The sequence below is a fragment of the Leopardus geoffroyi genome, chromosome C1 (genome assembly GCF_018350155.1).
Source record: "Leopardus geoffroyi isolate Oge1 chromosome C1, O.geoffroyi_Oge1_pat1.0, whole genome shotgun sequence".
Lineage (NCBI taxonomy): Eukaryota > Metazoa > Chordata > Mammalia > Carnivora > Felidae > Leopardus > Leopardus geoffroyi.
The window spans coordinates 6,382,078-6,407,838 of NC_059328.1; the positions used below are offsets into that span (position 1 = coordinate 6,382,078).

The window sequence follows — 25,761 nt, forward strand, 5'->3', positions numbered from 1 at the left end:
TCGGTTGACTCTTGGTCTTGCTCAGGCCTTGATCCTGGGGTCATGGGATCGAGCCCCCCCTGCACCCCCCCTCACCCCCATCAGGCTCTGTGCTGACAACGCAGAGCCTGCTTGGGATCCTCTCTCTCTGCCCCTCCCCTGCTCACACTCTCTCGCTCTCAAAATAAATAAATAAACTTAAAACAACAACAACACTCCATCTCTGAATTTTCATCTCAGATGCCAGCTAATCCAAAGCTGTGATCATCGAGATCCCGATGCCTGGCTGGCTCCGTTGGTAGAGCATGCGACTCTTGGTCTCAGGGGCATGAGTTGGAGCCCCACGGTGGGCACGGAGATTGAAGAGGGAGCATAAAGCAAGCTGAGAGCAAAGTGCAAGCTAACAACACCCCCCCACACACACCCTCCACCCCCTTCCCTGCCCCAGGTGGGACATGCGTGACATTCCTCAGCTGCCCAAGGACAAAGGACCGAACACAAGTGGTTGAACTGACAGAGATCACAGGACCTGAGTCTCCACCAGTTTGCAAATCTTCGTAAATTACAAGAAAAAGGCACTCTTACCAACAGTCTAATGTCCGGAAACCACAGCCCCAACATCACCTTCCCCTCCGTAGTGAGGTGGAGATCAAAGGCGAGAAGGAAATGCGGGGAAAATTAAGTTTCCTTATAACCTGCAGCCCATTGACAAATACTCGAGGCCAATACAGAATTTAACATTTCTTCGGGGAACCCCCTACTGTCTTAATGTTAATGCTTTGCTAAGAGGGAAAAACAACCTTAGCTTGACAATAACTAGGCCTCCAGTAACCTGTGAGTCTTTAGCATGTGAAAATCCCTTTAGGAAACTTCCTCTTGACCTTCTCTCCCCCAACTCCAGAGTATATAACCAGTCTGTCCTCAGGGTCCTGGGGCAGCTCTATCCTGCCCACGGGTCCTGTCCCGTGCTTTAATGAAAACCTTTTTTGCACCAAAGACGTCTCAAGATTCCTCAGCCGTTTGCTCGTGGACCTCACGTCAAATTTCATTAGTTTCTTGATCCCCGCCCAATCGAAGTACATTGAGAGACCCACCTAAGCCACACTTCAACAGCACCACCTAATGTCCCAATGTTGCGGCTCTCACCCTGAGATACAGTAAGGCCTTGTCACAAAAGTACTCTTCTTTATCCTGGTCTGCAACCTGTGCAGCTGGCCAGGGCTTTGTGTTGAGAAGGGCTACCTCATTTGGCCCCAAACCTAAGCAAGAGCTCAGTGAACGCTAGTTATTAGCTACTAAGAACGTCCGACCTAGTAACAGTAGGCAAAGCCTTTCTTCATGGGGCCTGGATTCTAGACTCTTCTCCAGGAAGCGATTCTGCCGGTTTTGTTGTTTGTTTTGGACCCACAGGCTTCATTCAAAAAGCAGTCCGCCTTTCCCCCAAGGCTTCTCACTTTCTAGATGTGAAAGGCTTAAGCTCCAGGCGCGTGCTAGGCTGGCCCTGATAGAGGCCCACCCTGTGCCAGGAACAGGGCAGGCTCTGGGGGAACAGGCCAGAAGAGTAGTATCTGCAGACATTGCTTGCCAGAGGTCTGCTTGGAAGGCCTGGCGCAGACGCAAGTGCCCTCTGGGCAGAAGTGAAAGGCCGGACGGGAAGAGGAAAAAAGGATTTTCCAGGGAGAGGGAACAGCATAGGACAGCATGGAACAGCACTGAGAGGTTGTGATTGAATAAGGAATATATATTCGGTCTTCGTCTCAGCCCTGGCGTACAGATCCTAAAGTCCTTAGAATTTCCTAAGTACTGAGAGTGGAAAAGGCATATTGATGTCCATGTGATGACTTTTGGAAAAGCCCCTAGGTAAGCTAGGGATGAGACTGGGATGAGATTCAGTCCCGCCGTTGACTTCCTGGGAGCGGAGAGGGGTTAGAGAGTGAATTAAATCACGCATGGCCAATAATTTAATGAGCCATGTCCCTGTAATTAAGCCTCCATAAAAGCCCAGGAGGACAGGGGTCTGGAGGGCTCCTGAGTTGGTGAACAGGCAGAGGCTCGGGGAGAGTGGTGCCCTTCCCCCACGCCTTGTCCCAGGAGTCATTTCCATCTGGCTGTTCCTGAGTTATATCTTTTCGTAATCAACCAGTAATCGAGCCAGCAAAATGTTTCCGAGTTCCGTGAACCCCTCTAGCAGATTCATCAGACCTGAGGATGGGGTCGTTGGAACCTGATCACAGCAGGGCGGTCAGACGCACAGGTGACTTGAGACTCGCATCTGAGGGGTGGGGGGCGGTCCTGCGGGACTGAGCCCTCCTTCTGCAGGACCTGACGCTGTCTCCAGGCCAACGGGGGTCAAACTGAATTGAACCGTCGGACACGCAGCTGGTGACGCAGAGAATTGCTTGTCGGTGTTGAGAAGAAACCCGCACGTCACAAGCATGGACCAGCGTGCTGCTTGCTGGGTGAGGAGGGTGGCGAGAGCTTGGAGAGGGGACAGGGACCAGGCGAGGGGAGGCCAGAGGGCACACCGGGGGTTTGGGCCATTCCCTACAGTTTTTGCTGTTCAGCCTGGGGGTCGCCTGGCCAGACTGTGCTTTGGGTGGCGCTCAGGACCTCCCTAAGCAGGACGAGGGGGAGGGGGCCTGTGGGAAAGTCAGGGAAGGGTGATGAAGGGAGACAGGAGGGGTGGGGACAGGCACGTGGAGCCCTAGGAGGAATGTAGGGTGGCAGGAATATTTCTCAGCATAAGCGGGACAGGCTTCTTCGTTTTGTCACAGGTAAGCACACAGCATCCAGTTTAGAGACACGGCAGCAAATGCAAAGGAGAGAATAGCTAAAAACAAAAACAAAACCCACAGCTCCCATCACAGTGGTCGTCGCCTAGAGGTGGGACTAAGGCGCTGATCTTTCAATACTATTTCAATTTGTGTGTGTTGTAAGGCGCCTGGGTGACTCAGCCAGTTAAGCGACCGACTTCAGCTCAGGTCATAATCTCACAGTTCGTGGGTTCAGGCCCCGAGTCGGGCTCTGTGCTGACAGCCTAGAGCCTGGAGCCTGTCTCAGATTCTGTGTCTCCCTCTCTCTCTGCCCCTCCCCCACTCATGCTCTGTCTCTCTCTCTCTCCTTCAAAAATAAATAAAAACATTTAAAAAATAAATAAAAATAAATTTGTGTGTGCCGTATCTTTAAAAAAAATTTTTTTTAATGTTTACTTATTTTTGAGAGACAGAGCGGGGGGAGGGGCAGAAAGAGAGGGACACACAGAATCGGAAGCAGGCTCCAGGCTCCGAGGCATCAGCACAGAGCCCGACGCGGGCCTCGAACTCATGAACTGCGAGATCACAGCCTGAGCTGAAGTCGGACGCTCAACCGACTGAGCCACCCAGGCGCCCCTATGTGTGACATCTTAATAGCAAATTTAATGTAAAGAAAAGATGCAAACCATTCCTAGGGGCTAGTCGATGTATTTTCAGTTCGTTAATGTTACTAAGACTTTGATTCTTAGGATGGTTTTAGGTTCACAGTAAAAGTGAGGGGGAGGGTGCAGAAGCTTCCATATCCCCCTTCTTCCACACACACAGCCTCCCCACCGACCCTCTCCCTCACAGTGCTGTGTCTGTGACCTTGGATGAACCCACTTGGGCCCATCATCATCCAAAGTCTGTAGGTGAACGTTAGGGTCCCCTCTTGGTGTTGGACATCGTGTGAGTTTGCACGAACGTGTATGAACAAGTCTCCCTCATCATGGTACCATGCGGGGTGGTCTCACCGGCCTAAAAATCCCGTGCTCTGCCCATTCATCCCTCCCTCTCCCTCAACCCCTGGCAAACCCCTCCACGGTTTTGCCCTTTTCAGAATGTCTGAGAGTTGGAATCGTACTGTACGTAGCCTTTCGGACTGGCTTTTCACTTCAATGCATATCATCCGTGGCTTTTCATGGCTCGACAGCTCATTTCTCAGTGGTGAATGATATCCCATGGTCTCGGTGGCCTGCTGATGAGCATCTCGGTCGCCTCCAAGTTTGGGCAAGTACGCGTGAAACTGCTACCAACATCCATGGGACGGTTTTTGTGTGGATGTGAAGGTTTTCAACTTGCGGGTGAATATCGAGCGCCATGGCTGGATCAGATGGTAAAAGTGTGTTGCGTCTTATAAGAAACTGCCCGACTGCGTTCCAAACTGGCTCTCCCGTGATGCGTTCCACCCGCAATGAGTGAGAGTTCCTGTGGCTCCCTCCACACCCTCGCCAGCATTTGGCGTTGGCAGGAGTCTGGCTATTCTGACAGGTGCGCGGTGGTACCTCATCGTTTTAATTTGCATTTCCCTGAGGATACACGATGCGGCGTCTCTTTGCCCATGCTTAACTTGCCATGTGTACATCTTCTTTGGGGAGGTGTCTGTCAAAGCCTTTGGCCCATTTCTTTTTTTCTTTTTAAATTTTATTTTGGAAAGAGAGGCAGGGGAGGGGCAGAGGGAGACAGAGAATCCCCAGCAGGTCCCACACTCAGCACAGAGCCCGATGTGGGGCCCCTGGGATCATGACCTGGGCCCAAATCAAGAGTTGGATGTTCAACGGACAGAGCCACCCGGGTGTCCCTTTGGCCCATTTCTTAATTCTTAGTGGTATGTGTTAAGAGTTCATTGTAGGGGCGCCTGGGTGGCTCAGTCGGTTAAGCGTCTGACTCTTGATTTCAGCTCAGGTCACGATCTCGCAGTTCGTGGGTTTGAGCCCCACATCCGGCTTTGTGCTGACAGTGCGGAACCTGCTTGGGGTTCTCTTTCTCCTCCCTCTGCCCCTCCCCCCGCTTGCACGTGCACTTTCTCCCTCTCTCTCTCCTCTCAAAATAAATAAACTTAAACATTAAAAAAAGGGGGCGCCTGGGTGGCTCAGTCGGTTAAGCGGCCGACTTCGGCTCAGGTCATGATCTCGCGGTCCGTGAGTTCGAGCCCCGCGTCGGGCTCTGTGCTGACAGCTCAGAGCCTGGAGCCTGTTTCCGATTCTGTGTCTCCCTCTCTCTCTGCCCCTCCCCTGTTCATGCTCTGTCTCTCTCTGTCTCAAAAATAAATAAACGTTAAAAAAAAATTAAAAAAAAAAGAGCTCATTGTGTATATTGGATGAGTTCTTTATCCGATGTGTCTGCTTTTTCCAGTCTTGGTGATAACTAACCGACCTACGTGGCGGTATGTTTAGGGCATACGGCACGGCGGTTTGGTTTGCGATGCTGTGAAAGGACCACGCTGACGAGTTTCGCTACCGTGCGCCTCGCGGAGACACCCCGACGTGTCTTTTGCAAATGTTTCCTCCCAGTCTGTGGCTTCTCTTCCCATTCTCTCGATGGGTCATGTACTTTTAACTTCACAAAACCCAGAGACTAGAACCAAGGCACAGGCAGCGCTTCGGGGAGCGGAGTTCCCAGGATGCAGCAGTGTGGCACGATAAAATGGTGCAGGAAAGGGGACAGGGTCAGTGACTCGGTGCGGGAGCTTCTCACTAATCAGAGTTTAGCTCCAGGCGTGAGTCCTTGGAACCTGGGCCTGTTGGTCTCCTATGGGGCAGGGCCAGAAATCTCTATTCTACCGTCCCCATTCCCCTACCCCCCATACACCCGAGACCCTAGCACGCACACTCACAAGCTGGCTGTGCCAACGGTGTGCCCCCCCCCCCCCCGCCACTTGACTATATTTGCCCACAGAGAAGGGCCCAGATGTTGTTTCCAGGTCCCAGCCGCGTAGAAGGTTCTGGAGCCGCCCCACAGCACAGGCCAGTCTGTGCCCACCCCTCCAACCCCCATCGCCGGTGGTCAGTTCACCAAACACGCAAAAGAAAAATAGCTACTTTATTTCATTAAAAACAGCAAGACTTTGGCTTCGACCCAAGATGCCCAGGGTTTCATTACAGTTTTGCACCCACCAAAAGACCGCACGCTCATTGTGCCAGGACAGGACGTCTGTATAAAACGTTTCTTCCTGTCGGGCACACAGCGAGAGCTGTTCGCACCCTCGGCCCAGGACCAAATCCTACTCTTTACTAAATGACAAAACAAACAGTGCCTGGCGAACCCGATTCAAAGACCAAGGTTCAGAAAGTGCCTGAGAAGAGAGGGCTCCCGGCCGAGGAGCCGCCGAGGGGGCCGCAGCACCTGTCCAGGCTGTTACGCATCCGTGACGGGGGGATGTAGGCGGATGGACACGAGCAGGGCTGATGGGAGAGAAAGAAACCCACTGGGGCCTGAGCGAAGCGGAAGACGAGCGAAGCCTCTCTTGCTCAATCAGAAGCAGGAGCCCCTCCCACAGTCCTAAGACTCGACCTCATCGCCACCACCATCCAGTTCCGAATCCCGTCACCCCCTGACCTGGCCCCTGGGACAAGCCTGTCCCCTGCCCACGCGGTCTCCACCACTTACAGTAACACATCCACCCGCTGCAGAGACGGGGCGGGCAGTGGAGGAAGCTGAAGTGGAAATAGCCAGGGGTAACCCGTGGGTGGGTTTTGCAAAAGCAGACAGCACAGCAGCGGCATCAGACAAGCGGAATGAGAACCTGAGGCAGCCCCAGGCACCCAGAGATTCTCTTGCGCCCCTACTCCCTCTGCGGGCCTCTCCTGACCGCGGCCTGCCTGGGGACACCCAGGTCTCGCCAGTGCTGCGGCAGTCACACCGGGCGGCGGACAGCCAGTCTTGCAGTCTAGGCCCGGGACTCTGGGCCCCCTTCTGAGGTTTTAGTCTCACATCATCCACCGTGCCCCACACGCTAACTCAGCTGGGAACCGTTTTCTTTTTTGCAGGAAGCAGCTTCCTAAACGTCTGCTCCATTCTAGAAGCTAATGTGAAGGTCTTTACGAGCCATGTGCCCAGGACCTGCTGTATCGTCTTTAACCCCGGATTCCTCTTACACTGGCCGCTTCTGTAAGGAGACCGCGCCCCTGACAAGTAGCTTTCTGTAGGGCAGCCCGGGGCTTCTAGTCCCTAAGGGGATGACTGCCTCTTGCTGATTTTCATAAAGAAAACTTTTTCTTTAAAAAAAAAAAAAAAGAAAGAAAACCAAAAAAAAAAAAGCATTTTGGACCTAGTTCTGTCGACGACTCTTCCTTTCCCATTGTCTTCCTGTGACGGATTTTGCTTTTAAGAAGAAACTAGGAGGGGCGCCTGGGGGGCTCAGTCGGTAAAGCGACCAACTTCGGCTCAGGTCATGATCTCGCGGTCCGTGAGTTCGAGCCCTGCGTCGGGCTCAGTGCTGACAGCTCAGAGCCTGGAGTCTGTTTCAGATTCTGTGTCTCCCTCTCTCTGCCCCTCCCCCATTCATGCTCTGTCTCTCTCTGTCTCAAAAATAAATAAACATTAAAAAAAACATTAAAAAAAAAAAACAGAATAAACTAGGAATCAACAGGGCACCTGGGTGGCTGAGTCGTCCAACTCGTGATTTTGGCTCGGGTTATGATCTCACGGTCCGTGAGTTCAAGCCCCATGTCAGGCTCTCTCCCTCTCTCTCTGCCCCTCCCAAGCACTCTCTCTCTCTCAAAATAAATAAACTTAAAAAAAGAAAAAAAAGGGAACCAACGGTATGATGAGGCTTTGGCTTTAATCCAGAACCGTTTTCCAGGTTCAGAAGATCGTTTCGGTTTTGCCGAGTTCTGACGGAGCCCAGGGGAAGGACAGGTGTGGCCTGCAGTGATGCTGTCACCCGCCACCTTCGCCAGTGATTTCTGCGACTTAACAGAGAAACCGTTTCCTGAAACACGAGGAAATTGTTCCTGGAAGAGCCGTGAATAGAGAGAGAGACACAGACGCTTATTTGAAATCCTTTTCTCGTAAATGTAAATCGTCATTCCCGTGATGCATGTGTCACTTCCCCCAACCAACACCCCAAACCTTCCCCTTCACGTTGGAGTCCGTATTTGGATCATTCACGGACTCCCTGGTCACCTTTCCTATAAAAAACTAAAGCAGGGAGTGAATAAACTGGCTCCCTCCCCGTCTCAGTGTTCACACGGGCAGACCGGAGGGGCAGTGGGCATCCACGGGGATTCTCTGCAACGGCCTCTTCCCGTCCCCGTCCTAGCTCTTGCGTTGGACGAGGGAACCTGTATTTTAAGTGACCGGCGAAGGGAGGGTCTGGGTTCCGGCCTGTGCTTGAAATTCAGACACAATCTGCATCAAGGGTTGGCAACCCATACATACAGAGGTTCTGGGGGGGCCCAGGGAGACCGGCCGCCCGGCGCCGTTGTGTTGGGCTCACGTGATCACCGGGAAACCTCCCGGGGAAACCTTCGACCTGGTTAAAGGGAACTGGCTCTTTCACTGACGAGCAAAGCTCTCTGCGAGAAAAAGCTGGGCTCTCCCGGAAATCTCAATGCCCCCCGACAAACCAAAAATCCGCTTCACGACATCTAAGTGGGGGACGCATCTCTGACACCCCCTGCCATTTTATTTAGGATGAGTGCACGGTATTCACATCTCACTGTGCTCTCCTCCCCACAGGCGTGGGCCCCTCGAACTGTAAACAGTGCTGTGCGCGGTCCCGGGGCCGATGACCGCTGGACCGCGGGGCGACCTAAAAGTGACCTCGTGCCACCGGCTGCCCTGAATCTCACGGCCGACCCTCCTGCAGACGAGTACCCCTCCGAGCGAGCGCGGCAGGACACGGGCGGGCGGGCGTGAGTGGGGATGAGCCCCCGGAGGCTCTAGGAGGTAGAAGGAGCTGAGTTTGCTGGCTGCCCGCCCCACCGGGCGTCAAGAGCTCGAAAAGCAGAAGGTTAATAGTTCCGCAGCCGTCAGGCCGCACGCCCTGCAGCGGGGACTCCCGGAACCACCTGTCCCCAGGTAGGCAGCACCCGTGCACGGAACCGGGCAGGGAACAGCTCAGGTGACTGGAAGTTCATCTGGGGTGTGTCTGGATCCCTGAGATTCGCCGGTCTTGGAGGGCGCAGGAGGCTGGGGAGGGCCAGCCGGGCTCTGGGCGGAAGGCTGGGAGGGGCAGCAGCGGCAGCAGACAGAGAAGAGCCGGGTTCGGACGGCGTGGGTGCAGAGGACGAACATGATGCAGTTGGCACCGCCCTGAAATGTGTTCCCGATCCCCTGTCAGGGAGAAAAGAGGCCTGAGTGCCGCGGCTGGAGGGGGGTCTTAAACCCACACGCAAGGGGGCCGGGAGGTGCTGCGGACCCCAGAGCCCTGTCCTCCACCCCCTGAGGCGGGTCTGGAGCGCAGGCCTGGCCCAGACCTGTATCCCCAGGTCTTCTGGGTTGGGAAGGACAGGATCGGTCAACTCAGCCGGGGCTGCTCCTAGGCCGCGGGGGAGAGCACCTTCATGCCCCTGGGCTGCACGACAACCTCACCGCCCTTCCACCTTCTGTCGCCAAGGCTAGCCCTGTCTCGGGCAGCGGGGGGAGGCACCGTGCATCCGAGATCCCTGTCAGCCCCGGGCTGGCTGGTGCGCTGGGATGCACCTGCTCTGCGGCTGGAGGAGGGGTGGGGGGAGGGGGGGGGAGGCGAGGGGCACGGGACCCAGCGCCAGAGCAGTCAGGACCCAGGACCGGGGAGGGCAGGCCTGCGTACGTGCAGGACGACCAGCACTGGCGACTGCACCGCCGGGGAGCCACAGAGGGTCAGGATGAATCGCACGGTGCTCCAGACCCGGAGGCAAATGAAGATGAGCGGAATGAGGACCAGCTTCTTGTCGGCCGCCGAGGCGTGGCGCTGAAGCCTGTGCTCCTCGGAGAGGATGGGCCGGTACTCCGAGAGCGCCTCGTGCTGTGTTGCGGGGACACAGAGAACAGGCGTGAGCCAGGCGGGCTGCCCGCCGCCCTCCATCCACCGCCCGCGGCGCGTCTCCACCAGGGCGTCCAACGCACGTCTGACGCCTCCCGTGTCGAGAAGGCAATGCCTGATCCGAGCCCCAGAAACGGCATCCTTCCGGTCGCCCGGCCCAGGAACCCCCTCCCGCTGCTACAGCCCGCGTCCCATCCCTAGGCCCTGCGGGTTCTAACTTCAAAAGACATCAGAATCTGGACGTTCCGTCCACTGCCACTGCCAGAGGCAGCCTGGTCCAAGCACCATCACCGCCTCTCCGGGTACTTGCGGCTCCCTCTTACCGGTCTCCCTCCATCACCTTCCCCACCCCCCCCCTCCTCCCACCGCAGTCTTGTTCTTGGCACAGAACGGTTCCTTGAACACCTAAGTCAGGTTCAGCCAGTCCGCCACTTAAAGGTCTCCCCGCTTCATACGTTCCTGACAAGGCCTAGCTCTGACCTCATGCTTACTGCTTTCCCCTGGTTTCCTCCAGCCACTCGGGCCTCCTGGTTATTCCCCAAACTTACACCAGGCACACCCTGGCCGCAGGGCCTCTGCACTAGCTGTTCCCTCCATCCCGAGTGCTGTTCCCCCCCACCCACCCTCTTCAAGTGTTTGCTCAATGTCGCCCCCTGGAGGAGGTCTATCCTGACAACGGCTTTTAAAGTGCAAAGGCATTTCCCGGGTTGTGCTGTCCCCACAGTCAGCTCTTTATTTTCGCCTGTTTTTTCGTAGCTCTTGCCATTCTCCTTCCTAGACGCCATTCATCCTTGTTTATCAGGCCTGTTGCTGATGATGGTCCTGTCCTCCCCTCCAGATTGCAAGCCCACCCAGGCTGCAAAGGCCTGTGAAGGAGGGGGCTCCACCCAAAGCTGGGGGAGAAAGGAAAGGTGAGCGGGCACGGGCTTTTGGCTTCCCGATTCCTGGGAACACCCTTCAGTGAGAGGACGGGGAGGCTCCATTTCCAGACTGCAGCTGAACTTCTAAAAAGAGATGAAGCTCCTCCTAACAAAGATGTGTTTTTGAGCCTGGCCCTGTGTCCGGGACCCTGAAAGCCCAGGGGAGGGGAGAAGCCACACGTCCTGGCACCTCTGAGCACCCAAGCTGCGGCACCTCACCTGCTCGGGGCACCTGCTTCCTCCCTTCCTCCCCTGGGGCGACAGCAGCAGCCCTCTAGAACCCAGGGAGCCTGGGGGAGCAGGCTGGCCCTTCCAGAACCCAGGCAGCCTGGGGGGCAGGGGAGTAGCGGGGGCCCTTCCAGGACCCGGGGAGCCTGGGGGAGCAGGGTGGCTGTCCTCTCCCTTGCAAAGCTTGCTCCAGCTCCCTTATTTTTAGCTTTTCTTCCTAGCTGGAGGCAGAGAACAGCCCATACACCTCCCCGCTGGCTAGTCTTCCCGTTTTCTGGAAACACTTGCAGAATTGTAAGAGAGAACCCCTTCTCCCATGGGGTGCTCGAAGGCACCGCACCAGGTCTCCCACCAGGGTGGGTTGGGGGCGGGGGGAGGTCAAGGAAGAAGACAGACACACAGAAAGGCAGCTCCACAGGGGCGGCCCGGGAGGCTTCATCAGGGAGCCCAGAACCTTCCCAGGGTAAAAAGGAGCCAAGAAGGGAGTCCCGGGCCGCCAGGAGACCAGCGAGGAGACAGATTTCAGACCAGTCGGTCGGCAGCCCCAGCGGCGCCAGAAGAGGCTGGCAGGGAGGTGGGCGGCCGTGACATTTCTGCGTGAAAAGAGAGCCCGAAGTCTAGACTCTGAAGTCGCCGGTGGGAGCCGCGGGGACCCCCCTACGAGCTGGGAAACGGCTGCGGAGTCACAGGACGCCGGGAGACCGGACCGGGGACACGGTCCCTGCAGGTCCAGCCCGACACAGGGGCGAAAAGAAGGCCCCGTCCCCGGCGGCTGCAGCAGCCCCGGCCCGAGCTCGGACGCCTCGCTCGGCTCCGCGAACTGGTGGCGCTCGGTCCCCGTCGCCGTCCCCGTGCGGCCCCACCGCCACCCGCCCCGCAGCGCCTCCGCCGGCAGGACGCCCGTACTGCACGCCCGCAGAGCCGGCAGGACCAGGAACCATTTGGCCACTTGGTGGGAGGAACAGCTTTCTTGCCTGAATTTCCGGCCAGCGCAGCTCGCGCTCTCTGAGCTCCCGAGACCCCGAAGAGTCCCCCATTTATGACACGCTTTTAACGACCACAGGTAACGCGGTGAGGCGTCTGTGTCGCCGATTACGAAATTCCACGCCCTCCTCTTCCAGGGGCGTCCAAGTTCGCCCGCTCCCCGAGCAGTTCAACGCTCTTGGAGGTGGAGCAACCCCGGCGGCCTGCCAGGAGGGGGCAGCAGAGGCCTGTGCGCCGAACACAGGCGGGGGCGCTCGCCTCCGCCTCCCGGACTCCACGCACCGTGGCTCTGGCCTCAGGGTCTGGGCGAGTCTGGGGAGCCCCTCGGCCTCTGCCAGTCTCCGTTTCCTCATCCACAACGGAGGAGTGACAGGACCCGCTCCTGCCAGGGCCGCGAGATTAGCCGACCATTCGGCCCACGATGCACCATCCCGGCTTGCCCCCGAGGCGGCCGAGCCCAGCACCCGGCTGCCGGGCACAGTGGCCACAGGGAGGTCTGGGCTGGAGGGCTGGGGGGGCCGCAGGCACCTACCGCCCTGTTTATGTGCTTCCTGATGAGGAGGTAAAGCACGGGCAGCATGACGTAGGCCAGCATCTCCCACAGCTTCCCGGTCAGCAACATCCACAGGACGCGGTCCTCTGCGTCCAGGTCGATCCAGCACCAGCCGACCGAAACGTCCGAGGCATCATAGCCGATCTTCTTCAGAGCGACGGCTGCCGCGGTGATGGCCAGTGGGACCCCCCAGCTGAGGAACAACGGACAAAGGGGACGCTGCGAGTTCAGGCCCCGCTCCCGGCAAAGCAGGCAGGGGCGAAGCGAGCGGACGCTCCGCGGACAGATCGGTGCTCTCCAAACCCTGCACCTCACAGCAGAGAGGCGGGCAGGAATCCTCGAATCCCCCACCCCGGCCCCGCTCCGCCCAAGCCCCGCCAGGCCCACCCGAATGTCACAGAGCTCGGGTAATAGGACACAGGGATGTCCCGGCCTCCTGCCTGGATAGACACCACCCCCACCTCCCTCGGAGGCCGGGTTCTAATTCAGAATTGCTGGGCTCCTTGCAGACGGGCACGAGAACGCTGCGGTGTGGGGAGGGCAGCTCCTTCCTGCCCCCAAGGAGCCTGCATGGCAGCACACAGACACCGGCCCATGTGCCCATGGCTCGCCCACACACCCCATAAACATCCAGGCCCCCCTTGGTCCCTTGCACACACGGGCAGCTTGGGTTGCCCGAGCAGAGGGTTCCAGGGCCCCGTGCACCTGCAGCCGTTTCTACAAGGGGAAACAAGGGCTTTGGGTGGACACATGTCTATGGCCCAGAGGCCTCCTTGCTCCAAGAGAAGGGGGTATCCCTGGAAAAGGGGGCCCCCTAAAGCATAAAACCTGGGGCAGGGACCCCCTCTCACAGAAGCACGGGGCTGACATTTTGGGAGCTCACCCTGATGGCAACCCCGCAGGATGAGGGCCAGGCCCCAGGGTGCTTCCTGGTGTCCCCACACCAGTCTGGTGGCAAAACATTTGAAACGGGCCGGGGGGACACCCAGAAGCTTCACGGTGGCACGAGGGGTGGTTAGGAGCCTGGGCTGTGACGCCACAGGCTGGGTCCAAGTTGGCCCTGCCCCCACTCGGCCTCAACACATCAGTGTCTTTCCCCACCAAGTGGGGTTGAGAACCGGGCCTGGGACCGAGTAGGTCATTACGAGATCGCCAGTAAAGATTGGCGTGTGCCTGGCACACAGGACTGGGTAAGTGTGTCAGCGTATCTGACCGCTGTCCTGGGTCACGACTGACGGCCCAGGATTCCGGCCTGTGGTGCAGGTGCCAGGAATGTGGGAGGCCCACGCGGTTTCTGCCCCCTGGAAGAGTACACACGGGCCCGTGTCCCAGGTCAGTCACTGAAGGACAAGCACTACGTAAACAGAACACGGTCTTCGGTAAAATGTTAGTTCAGAAATCGGTTATATATACATATATATGTATATACGAAGTTACATAGGTATATATGAAGTTTATTTATTTTGAGAGAGAGAGAGAGAGAGAGAGAGTGCAGAGGAGGGACAGAGAGAGGGGGCAGAGGATCCGAAGCAGGCTCCAGGCTCTGAGCTGTCAGCACAGAGCCTGACATGGGACTCAACCCCATGAACCTCGAGATCATGACCTGAGCTGAAGTTGGACACTTAACCCACTGAGCCACCCAGGTGCCCCGGAAATCGGTTATATTTTGAGAGCAACAGCAGCTCTTTTTAAGTCTATTTTTATTTATTTACTATTATAAGTAATCTCTCCACTCAATGTGGGGCTCGAACTCACGACCCCGAGGTCAGGAGCTGCATGCTCTTCTGGCTGAGCCAGCCAGCAGCGGCTCTTTTTGAGAGAAAGTTGTGGAATAATGATGAGACCGAGGCTGTGTGTTAGTCTTGCCAAACTGAGAAGTGCTGGGGTCAATCAGAGTCTCTAAATGCTGCGGGGGCTAGGGTGGAACAGAAGGGAAGAGGCCAACTCCCGGACCTGGGAAGGACTCGGCGTGGGGCACTTTCAGAACAGAGGTGCCTGTTCAACCTGCCCCTGTCCCCACCCTGGCCTCTGGGGGGGGGGGGGCCCAGACAGGAGCAGGAGGATAGCGTCACTGTACCTCGGCACCCCGGCCTCTGCTCGCCCAATGGCGGGAGGGGAGGCGGGACGCAGCCTGTCTTTCTTGAGGTCACCAAGGCACAGAAGGGCCAAAAACCCCCACAGAAATTAAAGGGTTATGAGAAAAGTACCAAGTTAGCCCCGGGAGTCTGTCCGTTTTAAATGCCTGTTCTGTCAGTTAGTCATCTGTTTAGCTGATATATATTAGCGTCAAACTGTTGTGTCGTAATAAAGGGTTACCATACGAAACCAAAGCTCATGCCATCCTGGGGCCCGGGGACAACATATGTCACAGCTATGAGCTCCATGAAGGCAGGTGCAGGGCTCTTTCCAGCATCTAGAACAGCTCCCGGCACCTGGTAGGGGCCAAACAAGGACCTGCTGAATGAATGAATGAATGAATGAATGAATGAATGGAGTTTGAGCCAAGTGACTGAGACAGCTTTCCCCAATTTACTCCTTAACTATTCATTGCAAGGACATCATTGTCATTGAAAAGGAAACAAAAGGCTTTATAAAGTGTTAAAACTGCAATCCTGAAGTTATTTGTGTTTCGACCACTTTATGGTTTACAGGGTTCCTCCTAGCGGAGGGGTGCCCCCAGGCTGGAAGGAAGGGAGAGCACAGGGCAGGAAGAAGGAACTGCTCAGTCAGCAGGGACTCCTCCTCTGTCAGCATCTTGACGGCGCTCACAGGAGACCTGGGCCCCACGCGGAGACGGACCCCGCTCTGTGACTTGTCATAGGAAAGCTACAGAGCGATGGGTTTGTATATCCTGTGTATCCTGGGTTGCACCTGGGGCTAAGTTTGTGTTGGGAAAGAGCCAGAGAGAAGACCAAACAGGCAGAGGGCTTTCAAGGGTTGAGAACGTGGGTTGACCAGGGCGCCAGGGTGGCTCAGTTGGTGAATCAGGTCATGATCTCACGGTCGGTTGGTTGGAGTTCTGCTGTCAGCGTGGAGCCCGCTTTGGATCTTCTGTCTCCCCCTCTCTCTGCCCCTCCCTTACATGCACGCTTTCTCTCTCTCTCTCGAAAATAAGTAAACATTATAAAAAATACATCCTAGGAACGTGGGTTGATCAATCAGAGTCACTATTTGAACATAAGCACAGACGGGCAGAAGCTGTTTGGGGAGGTATTTAAGGGGGAGCCGGGAAGGAGAGGTAACGTGAGGGAAGGGTGGGAATAGAGTGGGAGGGAGGGAGAGCCTAGTAACCCACAAAGCAGGTTCTGCCCGACTTGTAATTTATGGGTATGGGCTGGCGTGCTGGCGATGTTTAACAACCGGCTCTCCGCAAAGAGTGTATTTGTGTGTGTGTGTGTGTGTATGTGTGTGTGTGTGTGTGTGTGTGTGTGTGTGTGTGTGTTAGGTAGGAATGCATGTACGTATACGTGTCTCATTAATGTAACTGACACCAAACGTGTGAAGCACACGATCTGTAAGTAACATAGACGACACAGTCCTCCTTGTTGTGACTTCTAAAGAGCCAACTGAGTCTCACAAAACGCGTTAGTTGGTCTGTGCCGACACCCTGTGGTTGCAGTTGCCAAATGAAAGTAGTTCCATGATGTGAAGTTGGTTGTGTTTTCATTTCCCTTCCCGAATAAGATGAACGTGAAAAGGGAAACCTAAGAGACAAGACAAGTGCCGGAAAGCCTCTTCTCACCCTCTTAAATACCCGGCTTCCTGCCTGCCCCAACGGGGTTACTATCTCTGCTGAAGTCCTCACAAGGAACACTTCGTAAGTGTCATCTTCACTAACATCTTCTCCGTTCCCGTAAGTCTAGATCCAGCAAACTGTGGCCCGAGGTCTGTTTTTTTTTTTTTAAATAAAGTTTTATTGCAGGACAGCCTCATTTACACTCGCTTGTGTACATGTGTATGGCTGCTCTCAGGCCACAGAGAGAGCAGGAGTTGGAGAGGTGCGACTGAGATAAGGCGGAAAAGACCTACTAGCTGGTTCTTCACAGGGAAAGGCTGCTGACCTCTGCTCTACGCAATCGACAAAACAATAAACCAGCCCCTGATCTGGAGGGGCTGCCATTTTCCATGGTGTAAACATCCCCACTGTGACTAATTTCAAGCCGCCAATACGTGCGGTAGGGAACAGATGTGCAGCATGCCCAACAGTACTCCCCCTGCACAGAGACAATAGTTGTAAATCACCTCAAGTGTACGGATAAGAGTAAAATCATTAAGATGTAGTTCTTGGCATTTTTGTTACTCTTTTTTAAGTAACTTACTCTAAGTTTACATACTTTGCTTTTTGCTAACGGCTGTATTTAACAATCAGCTCATAAAATGCCCTAAAATTTAACGACTGGGGTCTCGCCGGCTGGCTCAGGACAACCACTGGACAGAGGATAAAAACGGATAAGAAGCTGCAAGACGCCCTGTGTTCTTAACCTGTAGAGTGAGAAGACAGTCAGTATTTGGGGCAACCTCGGATAAGCCGAGCCATTCTCTGGCCAGGTGACCAGCCCGAGTTGTAGGCGCCATGAATCCGGAAGGCACTCCACAAAGACATGCGCGACATGATCCCTGCTTTCCAGAAGGGTGTACTTTCCAGAAGGGTGTACCATGCCACAGTTTTTTCTTTTCCCTCCCCCCAAAGAAGCCATCAACCAAAACATTAACAAAATCAGGACAAGTAAAATATAGCTGAATAGCAGCACGTGAAAAAGACCAAGGGCTGTAGTTGATTATGACCTAAAAACTCATGTGGTCAGAGGGATCACCCTGGTGCTCAGATGGGGCAGATCAGAACCGCGGGGGAACTCTCCCACCTCCGTGTGGACACTTGCAACCCGCATTCTAAATCTGAGATGGTTAAGCTGGCACCAGAGCCAGGCACGTCGGGGGATGCTGGGCCTTGGGCCATCCTCAGATGTTTAAAGACCCCTGATGAGGTCCGGCTAGGACCTGACCTAGGAGATGGGGTCAGGAGGCTGGAGGAAAGGGCAAGGTGTCTTGCTCGATCCCCAAACTGAGGGCTGGACTGGCCCACGTGCAGGGGAGGCTATGAAAGGTGTCTGGAGAGGGACAGGATTAAAGCAGGTGACTGATAAGGCCCTTTCTCTCTAAACCTGTGACTCTGAGAAGCAGGGCTGGGGGCACGTAGATGGAGGGAGCCCGAAGACCACACGCTGAGCAGAGTCCCTCACTTGGAGGGGTAACCTAGAGGTTCTTCGAGAGGTGCCCACCCCCCGTCACTCGTGTTCACCTGGAAACCAAGGCCAGACCCCAAGTCGGACTCATTCTCCCTCGGAGGCTGTTAAGGGCTGAGTTGCGTCCCCCTCAAAATTCATATGTTGACGACCTAACCCCAGTAGCCCAGGATGTGACCGTAGTTGGAGATGGGGGTCTTTAGAGAGGTGATTAAGTTAGAATGGTCTGTAAGGTGGGCCCTAATCCAGCACAACTGCTGTCCTTAGGAGAGACTGAGATACAGACACACACACACACACACACACACACACACACACACACACACAGGACCATGTGAAGACACAGGGTGTAGATGGCCATTTACAAGCCAAGGAGAGAGCCCTCAGAGGAAACCAACCTTGCCACCCTTGATCTCAGACCCCTAGTGGGGGGCCCTCAGTAAGCTTAGGGGAGGGGTGAACAGACAAAAAGCCATTCAGATCTACCACAAGCTTAGCTCCTCCTTGGAACTTGGCATCCTCTTGCTTTTCAGTCTCCTCCAGAGGAGCAGAACCGGAGGCACCACAGGATGAGCCAGGTGGTGAGTAAGCCATCCCTAACACCTGCATTCCCTGGCATGTGTCAGATGACCGTGAGCGGGGGTGGCCCGTCCCCAGGACAGTGATGCTCTGGGTTTCCCTTGGGAGTCCCCAGCTCTGCCCACATGGGGATCTTCTGTTAAATGGTCTCTGAAACCTCTCCCACTGGAGTCATGGTGGGGGGGAGGGGGACACCTGCAGGGGCAGGGACAGTTCCACTTTAGCACACAGATGGGAATAACCTTCCACCCGCCGCCTGAAAGGTCTGCTCAGTCATCTGCCCCCACCCCAAACCTCACTCTTCCCACAGATCTTTCTGCAAGGTGGTTGGCCCCTGCTGGGAAAGAAACAGGAGCCTTTCCCAGTGCCTGGTCTGCGTGCCGTGTGGCCCACGGAAGGCCTTGACCGTTAACTCAAAAACTGCCTTGAGAACAAAACTATCGGGCAACAATGTGCCAATTCAGAAAGCACTCGGTGGCAGGACAGAGCCAGGCCCGGAGGGGGGCGCAGCTGCAAGGAGCCGGGCCTGGTGAAAGGAGTCACGAGGCCCGTGGCCGCCTAGAGGTTTCTTCCCGGGAACAATAGGCACTTATTGGTGAGTGTGGGGCAGAGGGGTGGGTCGTGGGAGAAGCGCAGGGAGCCGGCCACTGCCCAGGCCACCATGAGGTCGCTCTGCAGCTCTGGCCGCAGAAGGGAGTGGGGTGTCTGTCCAAGGGACTCTGAAGCACAACACACCCTGGCACGCCTCTGCAGCCCCGGGGCCGGTGGGCATCAGGGAGCCACGCTGCAACGCTCGGGGCCACTCTCCTGGCCGTCCAGGTCCTGGCTGACTGGACGCCGGGGAAGGACGGGCAGAGTCTGACCTTGCCCGGGTAGGAAGGTCAAGGGCAGCCTCTGGTGCTGCGCCCAGTATCCCGTGAGCACGAAACGCTGTGCAGAGACCTCACGAGGCAGCAGTGCCCTCTGAAGACTTTTTAGGGGGAACAGGTAAAGCCAGCCCAATTCTTGTTATTTTGGGGAGCACCGGCCGACACGGGGTGCTGTTCATGCAGCTGCTACCCGCGCCCCTCACTCAGACGCACCTGTCTGGGGCCTCGTCACTGGGCCCCACGGTGAGCTAGCTTCCCACCAGAGAGCTCAGAGGATCTTCCCCTTTGTGGCCCGTTTCCCCTTTTGTCCACATTAGAACTTCCCGCTCCCCACAGCATGGGTCTTTTTATTTTTATTTTTAAGTTTATTTATTCATTTTGAGCTTGAGCCAGGGAGGGGGAGAGAAAGAATCCCAAGCACAGACCCTGAAGTGGGGCTCCGAGCCACGAACCGTGAGATCGTAACCTAAGCCGAAATCAAGCTTAACCCACTGAGCCACCCAGGCGCCCCTCCCCCCACGGCAGGGATCTCGATGGTGAACTTGCGGTGGGTGCCGTAGACTCTTCCTCCAGAACCCCCAAGCAACCTCTGGAGTGGGCGGGCCCACGTGCCCCCATCCTCTCCCACCTCAGTGACGCCAGAAGAACCCCTAAGACTGCTTGAGGCGGCCAGGACCCTTCCTTCTGACTTGGCGAAATGAGGCGCCCCTCCCCGCCCCACCCCTCCACCCCTCCCACCTTCCTCCTGTGGTCACAGGACACACAGGGACAGCTGGCACAGTGGCGCCTGGGCACACAGGTGCAGGGGACAGTTCACTGACCCTGAAGGAGCCCACCACCCCGTGCGGGGGGACCGGAGCGGACACCTGCTTTCGGAAGGCAGGGCGTGAGTGATCCCCAGGGGGACCGGGATGGTTTCTGGCCAACCTGGCTTATCTGACCAGAAGAGAACTCCCCCCGCTCACCACAGCTCTAGGCCCTTCTAAGAGGTGCGAATCGTAAAGGGTCCCCGATGCACGTCCAGGTGAATGTAAAACATGGGGTGACTGTGTCAGGCTGCCTCAGCAGCTAAGATACAGCAGGGAGGGACTTCTTACTACAGGGATTTCCCTTTCATGCTGCCTATTCTCACACAACCTTAAAAAGGCAACCAAAAACAGGAAATTCACTTCAGAACACTGTCAGGTTCAATGTACGCTAAACGAGCGAGCGGGTTAAGTTTGAGGAGTGACAGATCTTTATCGCAACGAGATATTTACTAATCACAAAGGGGGAAACAGTAACTGCTGTGCAAAACTGACAGGCAACACCTTAATCGGGCGATCAAAGTTAATATCACCAGATGGCGGGGGGAATCAAAGTCACCCGGGGAAGGGGGCAATGAGAAGACGGTGCTTCTGTGAGATTCCAGCCCAAGGACAGGACCTGAAACCACTCTTGGGGAAGCAGCTGCCAGCCCGGCAGAGGGACTTTCTGCGAAACAGACCCGTACTCTTCAGGGGCGCCTGGGCGGCTCGGTAGGTTGAGCGTCCGACTTCGGCTCGGGTCATGATCTCCTAGTTTGTGGATTCCAGCCCCGCGTCGGGCTCTGTGCTGACAGCTCAGAGCCTGACGCCTGCTTCGGATTCTGTGTCTCCCTCTCTCTCTCTGCCCCTTCCCTGCTCGCACCCCCCCCCCCAAAATAAAATAAACATTACAAAAATTAAAACAAAACAAAAAACCCAGACCTGTAACTCTTCAAAAAAGTCAGCGTTGTGAAACACTAGGAAAGACGGGAGAACTGTTGCAGATTGAAAGAGAGTAAAGACGCCCGACAACTAAACCAAACACAAGCCCAGGTTTCCCTCTGCTGTCGGGGACATTCGCAGAAGACAAAGTCTCTGTGATGTCCACTGTCAGAGAGCATTGTTCCGTGCTGTACTGTTTTCCTGCTTTTGGAAGGTTTATGTGGTTACTTAAGAGACCCTTCCTTTCTTTTGGAAACATACACTAAAGGATTTAGGGGTTCCGGGGACATCAGTTTACAACTTTTTTTTTTTTTAATATTTATTTTTGAGAGACAGAGTTTGGGGGGGGGGGCAGAGAGAGAGGGAGACAGAGGATCCGAAGCAGGCTCTGTGCTGATAGCAGAGCCTGATATGGGGCTTGATCTTACAGACTGTGAGATCATAACCCGAGCCCAAGTTGGCCACTCAACCGACTAAAGCCACCCAGGCGCCCCAAGTCTCCAGCTTACTCTTAAACGGCCCCAGAAAAATAACTGCAGAGGACAAAGCAAACCCAATAAAATGTTAACAATGGTGGAAATCTGGAACGTCAAAAATAAATTGCTTCATGACACCTCAATTTTTAAAATTATCGTCAGGCCAAGAGACAAGATGGGATCATAAACAGAGGATGGACCCTCTAGCCCCGAGCCTCCCATTTATGGTTCTGTGACCTGGGGCAAGTCTCACCAGCTGTGACAGGAGGGTGACCATCCTACCTGGCCCCTGGGTCACTGGCTAAGGACTGGAACTGCATTTTGCAAGACGTCACGAGCCAGATGCAGGCTTGTGATGAGATACCGTGTCCATGAGGATAAAGTAAGCAGCCCTCCTCCAAAGTGGGGAAAAAACGTCTTTCTGTAAAGGCAACCTGGTCAGTTATTACGATGGGGTCTTGGGGGCACTGCAGGCTCTTGCTGGGAAGTGGTGTATGGGCAGGATTCTATCCCGCCTCCTGCTTTACATGGTTGCATTCAGTTTTATAGATGGATTTTTTCATTTATATCATACCGTTCAAAAAACACGACTTAAAGAGTTCGCAGCCAGTATCTAAAGGCTGTGATACATTTCCGGTAGGATGCAATTTGTCATCTACTGTTCCCTGATTTTTTGGACATTCAAGTTGCTTCCAAATTCTCACACAAACTCCCCTGTATATACACCTTTGAATGTATTTTGGATGATCTCTTTAAAGATATATAGGATCCTATAAATAGGATCAGTGGATCAAGGAGTACTTTCTATGTGGATAATTCCAGTCTACATTGCCAGTAATAATGTAGGAAAATACCTGTTTTCCTGGCATTTATCGTGTTAGTATTCTCCTTCACTATTTTTTTCTAATTTAATAACAAAATGGTAGCTCACTGTTAAATAATTTGCATTATTTTGAGTATGAATGGAGTAAACTTTTCCCCACATGTTCATGAACCGTTTTGACTCCGTGTCTGGATGTGTCCTCTGTCCACTCATCAGGATATCTGCTGGTGTTTTGAAAAAATCATTTCAGGGGCGCCTGACTGGCTTAGGGGGCTGAGCGTGTGACGCCTGATCTCGGGGGTCAAGAGTTCAAGACCCACGCTGGGTACAGAGATTACTTAAAAATAAAATCTTTTACAAAATCATTTCATAAAAACTATGATCAACTGGAGGTCTGAAGAAAATTGATTTTCAGCAGTCGGAAATGGTGAAAAAGTGGATGACCGTGCAGCCTCTATCTGAAGATGAGATTTCTCCTGCCAACAGGTCTTTAACAGTTATACACTCGTACTCCCAAGAGAGGCGCTGGAGAGGCCTTAGCAAGGTCATTAGCCAGACAGGCTGGGAGGATCTCAGTCAATAAAGGAACCTGTTAGACAGGTTTTCTACCAATCCTCTTAGACCAGCCAGGAGCTACGCACTAAGCTTCTGAAAGGGAACCCCAGAGAATAAATTGTCATTCTCCCTTCCTAGCTTGGATATAGATAATTTTCTCCTTCTCCTTCTTGTAATTTTCTTTTAAGAAGTAGATGGATCACATTCAATGGACAAGATGAACAATTCCCTTCTTTTCTGTGGCCAGCAAAAGGGGGTTTCTTAGGAGGCCTTTCCTAAGCATCACAGAAAACAGCCCTAGGACTGAGCTGAAGGAACTCCCAACTCAGGTTCATCAGGAAATGTATCTTCTATAGGATCTGTGCTAGGTTCTCTTTATCCCTTAAAAAGCACATTGTAGGGGCGCCTGGGTGGCGCAGTCGGTTAAGCGTCCGACTTCAGCCAGGTCACGATCTCGCGGTCTGTGAGTTCGAGCCCCGCGTCGGGCTCTGGGCTGATGGCTCAGAGCCTGGAGCCTGTTTCCGATTCCGTGTCTCCCTCTCTCTCTGCCCCTCCCCCGTTCATGCTCTGTCTCTCTCTGTCCCAAAAATAAATAAACGTTGAAAAAAAAAATTAAAAAAAAAAAGCACATTGTAATATATATATATATATATATATTTTTTTTTTTTTTTTTTTTAAGAGGGGAAAAAAAGAGAAGAGATTCTTGGCAAAGAAAGCCAGTCGGAGGCTCGATTTCTCAAGTACATGTGAACTCTAGTCTACATGCCAGCCACACCCAGCCAGACTGCTAAGGACTGGGTCTCTGGCGTGGACACAGAGCTCAGGGGGGTGCTGCAAGGGCGGGGGGGAAAGGCAGCCCCTGTGAGTCCCTGCAGCATCTGAGGTCCTGTCTCACTCCTTGCCAAGCTTTTGACATGAACAGCTGAGAAGCAGGCCATTTAGTTTCCCAGGGACCAGCTGGCCTTCATCCAGCAGTTCTGAGACCTAGAGGTCAAGTGACTCCTGCAGACTTGTGATCTCACTGTTGTGACACCCAGGTGACCTGTCTCTACCAAACTGCTGAGTGTCCTCAGTCCCATGGAAAGCACTCAAGTATTTAACAGAGATGTCCTATAATTAGGGCAGCACTAGGTACACTTACTTTTTTTTAATGTTTATTTATTTATTTTGAGAGAGAGAGAGAAGGGGGGGGGGGGCAGAGAGAGGGAGAGAGAAAATCCCAAGCAGGCTCAACCCTATCAGCACGGAGCCCGATGAAGGGCTCGAGCCTGTGAACTGTGAGATCATGACCTGAGTTAAAATCAAGAGTCAGATGCTCAGCTGACTGGGCCACCCAGGCACCCCAGTATTTGGTGCTCTTATCTGGGAGAGGAAAAAGGGCAAACAAGCCCTATAAGATTCCGGCCTTGGGTGCAGCACGGGACACCATCAGATGTCAGAATCTTGAAATTACACCAGGAAGGCGTAGGTGAGGGTGACCTAATGAGACGCTTCAACGCCAGGGCAGGGCACCGCCTGGGCTTCCTCTACTCTCATCCACTCCAGGCAGCTGGGGGCCCTCTTCCAGACCAGTTTCTGCCACTGACCTCACCCTCAGAGATGCCGCACCCTAGGAAGTCAAGATGGTCTGGGTCTAGAGACGAGCAAAGACAAAATAATGAAGATGGTCCTTTGTAAATCTTACAGCTGAGACACTGCAGGTAGCAGGGGGCAGCTAGCCTGGGAGTGGCTGAATGCATCACACCTCCTGTGGCACAGGGTGGGGGCTGGGAGCAGCCGCCCTCTCCAGCCTGGAGCCCAACCTAACTCATCTCTCTGCCTGGGAACGAGGCGCTTTTCCCCAAGGGCAGCAGAGATGGCCAGATCTTAGGGAAGGCATAAGGTGTCTTCCAAGTTACGAGGGCCGAGCTCTGGCCCCACCCCCACCCCCGCCCTCCAAGGGGCTGCGCTGAGGCACCCAACTCGCTGGGAGGCTCGGGCCAGCGCAGGCAGGAAGGGGCGCCCTCGGCGCTGACGCTCAGGACAGGTCCAACCTCTCCACCCGCATCGTCCCGCTGGCCCCGGGGCTGCCCCCTAACATGAGCAGACACGATCTCCCGGGGGTCCGACCAAGTCGCGGGCGCCACAAGGGCGCGAGGGCCCCAGAGGCAGCAGGCAGGGCCCAGGCGGGGGGGTCGGGGACTCGAGGGAAAGCGGCGCCGTTGTCACCCACCTGACCACGTGGAAGGCCCAGAGCAGGCGGCCGGTCCGAGGCTCGCGCGCCGCGCGGACGATGCTCAGGTACAGGTAGAGGGCGATGGCCACGGTCCAGAAGAAGGAACTGGTGTTGGCGAAGGTGGAGAGCGCGCCCTGCAGCACGCAGTCCCACGAGGGGCCCGCGAAGTCCTGCAGCACCCCGTAGAAGTAGGAGGCGGCCGAGAGCAGGTCGGCCAGCGACAGGAAGAGCAGCAGGCGCCGTGCCCGGCTGCGCAGGTCGGGCCACAGGGCGTGCGTGGCCACCAGCAGGCCCGAGCCGAGCGCGGAGAGCGCGCACGACAGCAGCACCACGGCGCGCTCCGACGGCACCAGCTCGGTGGGCGGCGCGGGCGGCGGCATGGCCCGGCGGGCAGGGGGCCGGGGCCGCGGCGCCGCGGGGACAGAGGCCGGGCCGCGCGTGCGGCCGCCGCCGCCGCCGCCGCCGCCGCCGCCGTCTGGGCACCGACGCGCCCACAGCTCGCGCCCCGACCCCTCCCCGTCCCTCCGGGTCGGCGGCCCCGGCCCCGCCCCTTCGCACCACCCCCGCGCCCTCCACGCTCCGCCCCGTGGCCCGCGGGTCCCGTTCCCGCCCCGCCCAGGTCCCAGCATCTCGCCCCGCCCTCACGTCCCGCCCCCGCGCCCTCACGCCCCGCCCCGTGGCCCCCAAGCGCCGTCCGAGACCCAGCGCCCGGACCCCGAGCCACGCCCCCACGCCCTCTAGGCTCCACCCCGTGGCTCCCGGGTCCCCTGCCGCGTCCCCGCGCCCCGCCCGGGCACCCTCCTCCCCGCCCCCTACGCCAGGGCTACCCCTGCTCCAGCCAGATGGCT

General features: G+C 55.6%; 1 protein-coding gene across 1 annotated transcript; it reads right to left on the reverse strand.

The window, feature by feature from the left end:
• Positions 1–7,535: 7,535 nt before the first annotated feature.
• On the reverse strand, positions 7,536–25,390 carry GPR157 (G protein-coupled receptor 157). The gene is made up of 5 exons (XM_045475573.1): positions 24,911–25,390; positions 12,406–12,619; positions 9,529–9,723; positions 8,807–9,050; positions 7,536–7,726 (listed from the first exon to the last, which is right to left on the reverse strand). The coding sequence occupies exons 1-4, from the start codon at positions 25,291–25,293 to the stop codon at positions 8,835–8,837; spliced, it is 1,008 nt and encodes a 335-aa protein (XP_045331529.1). The 5' UTR covers positions 25,294–25,390; the 3' UTR covers positions 7,536–7,726; positions 8,807–8,834.
• Positions 25,391–25,761: the final 371 nt, after the last annotated feature.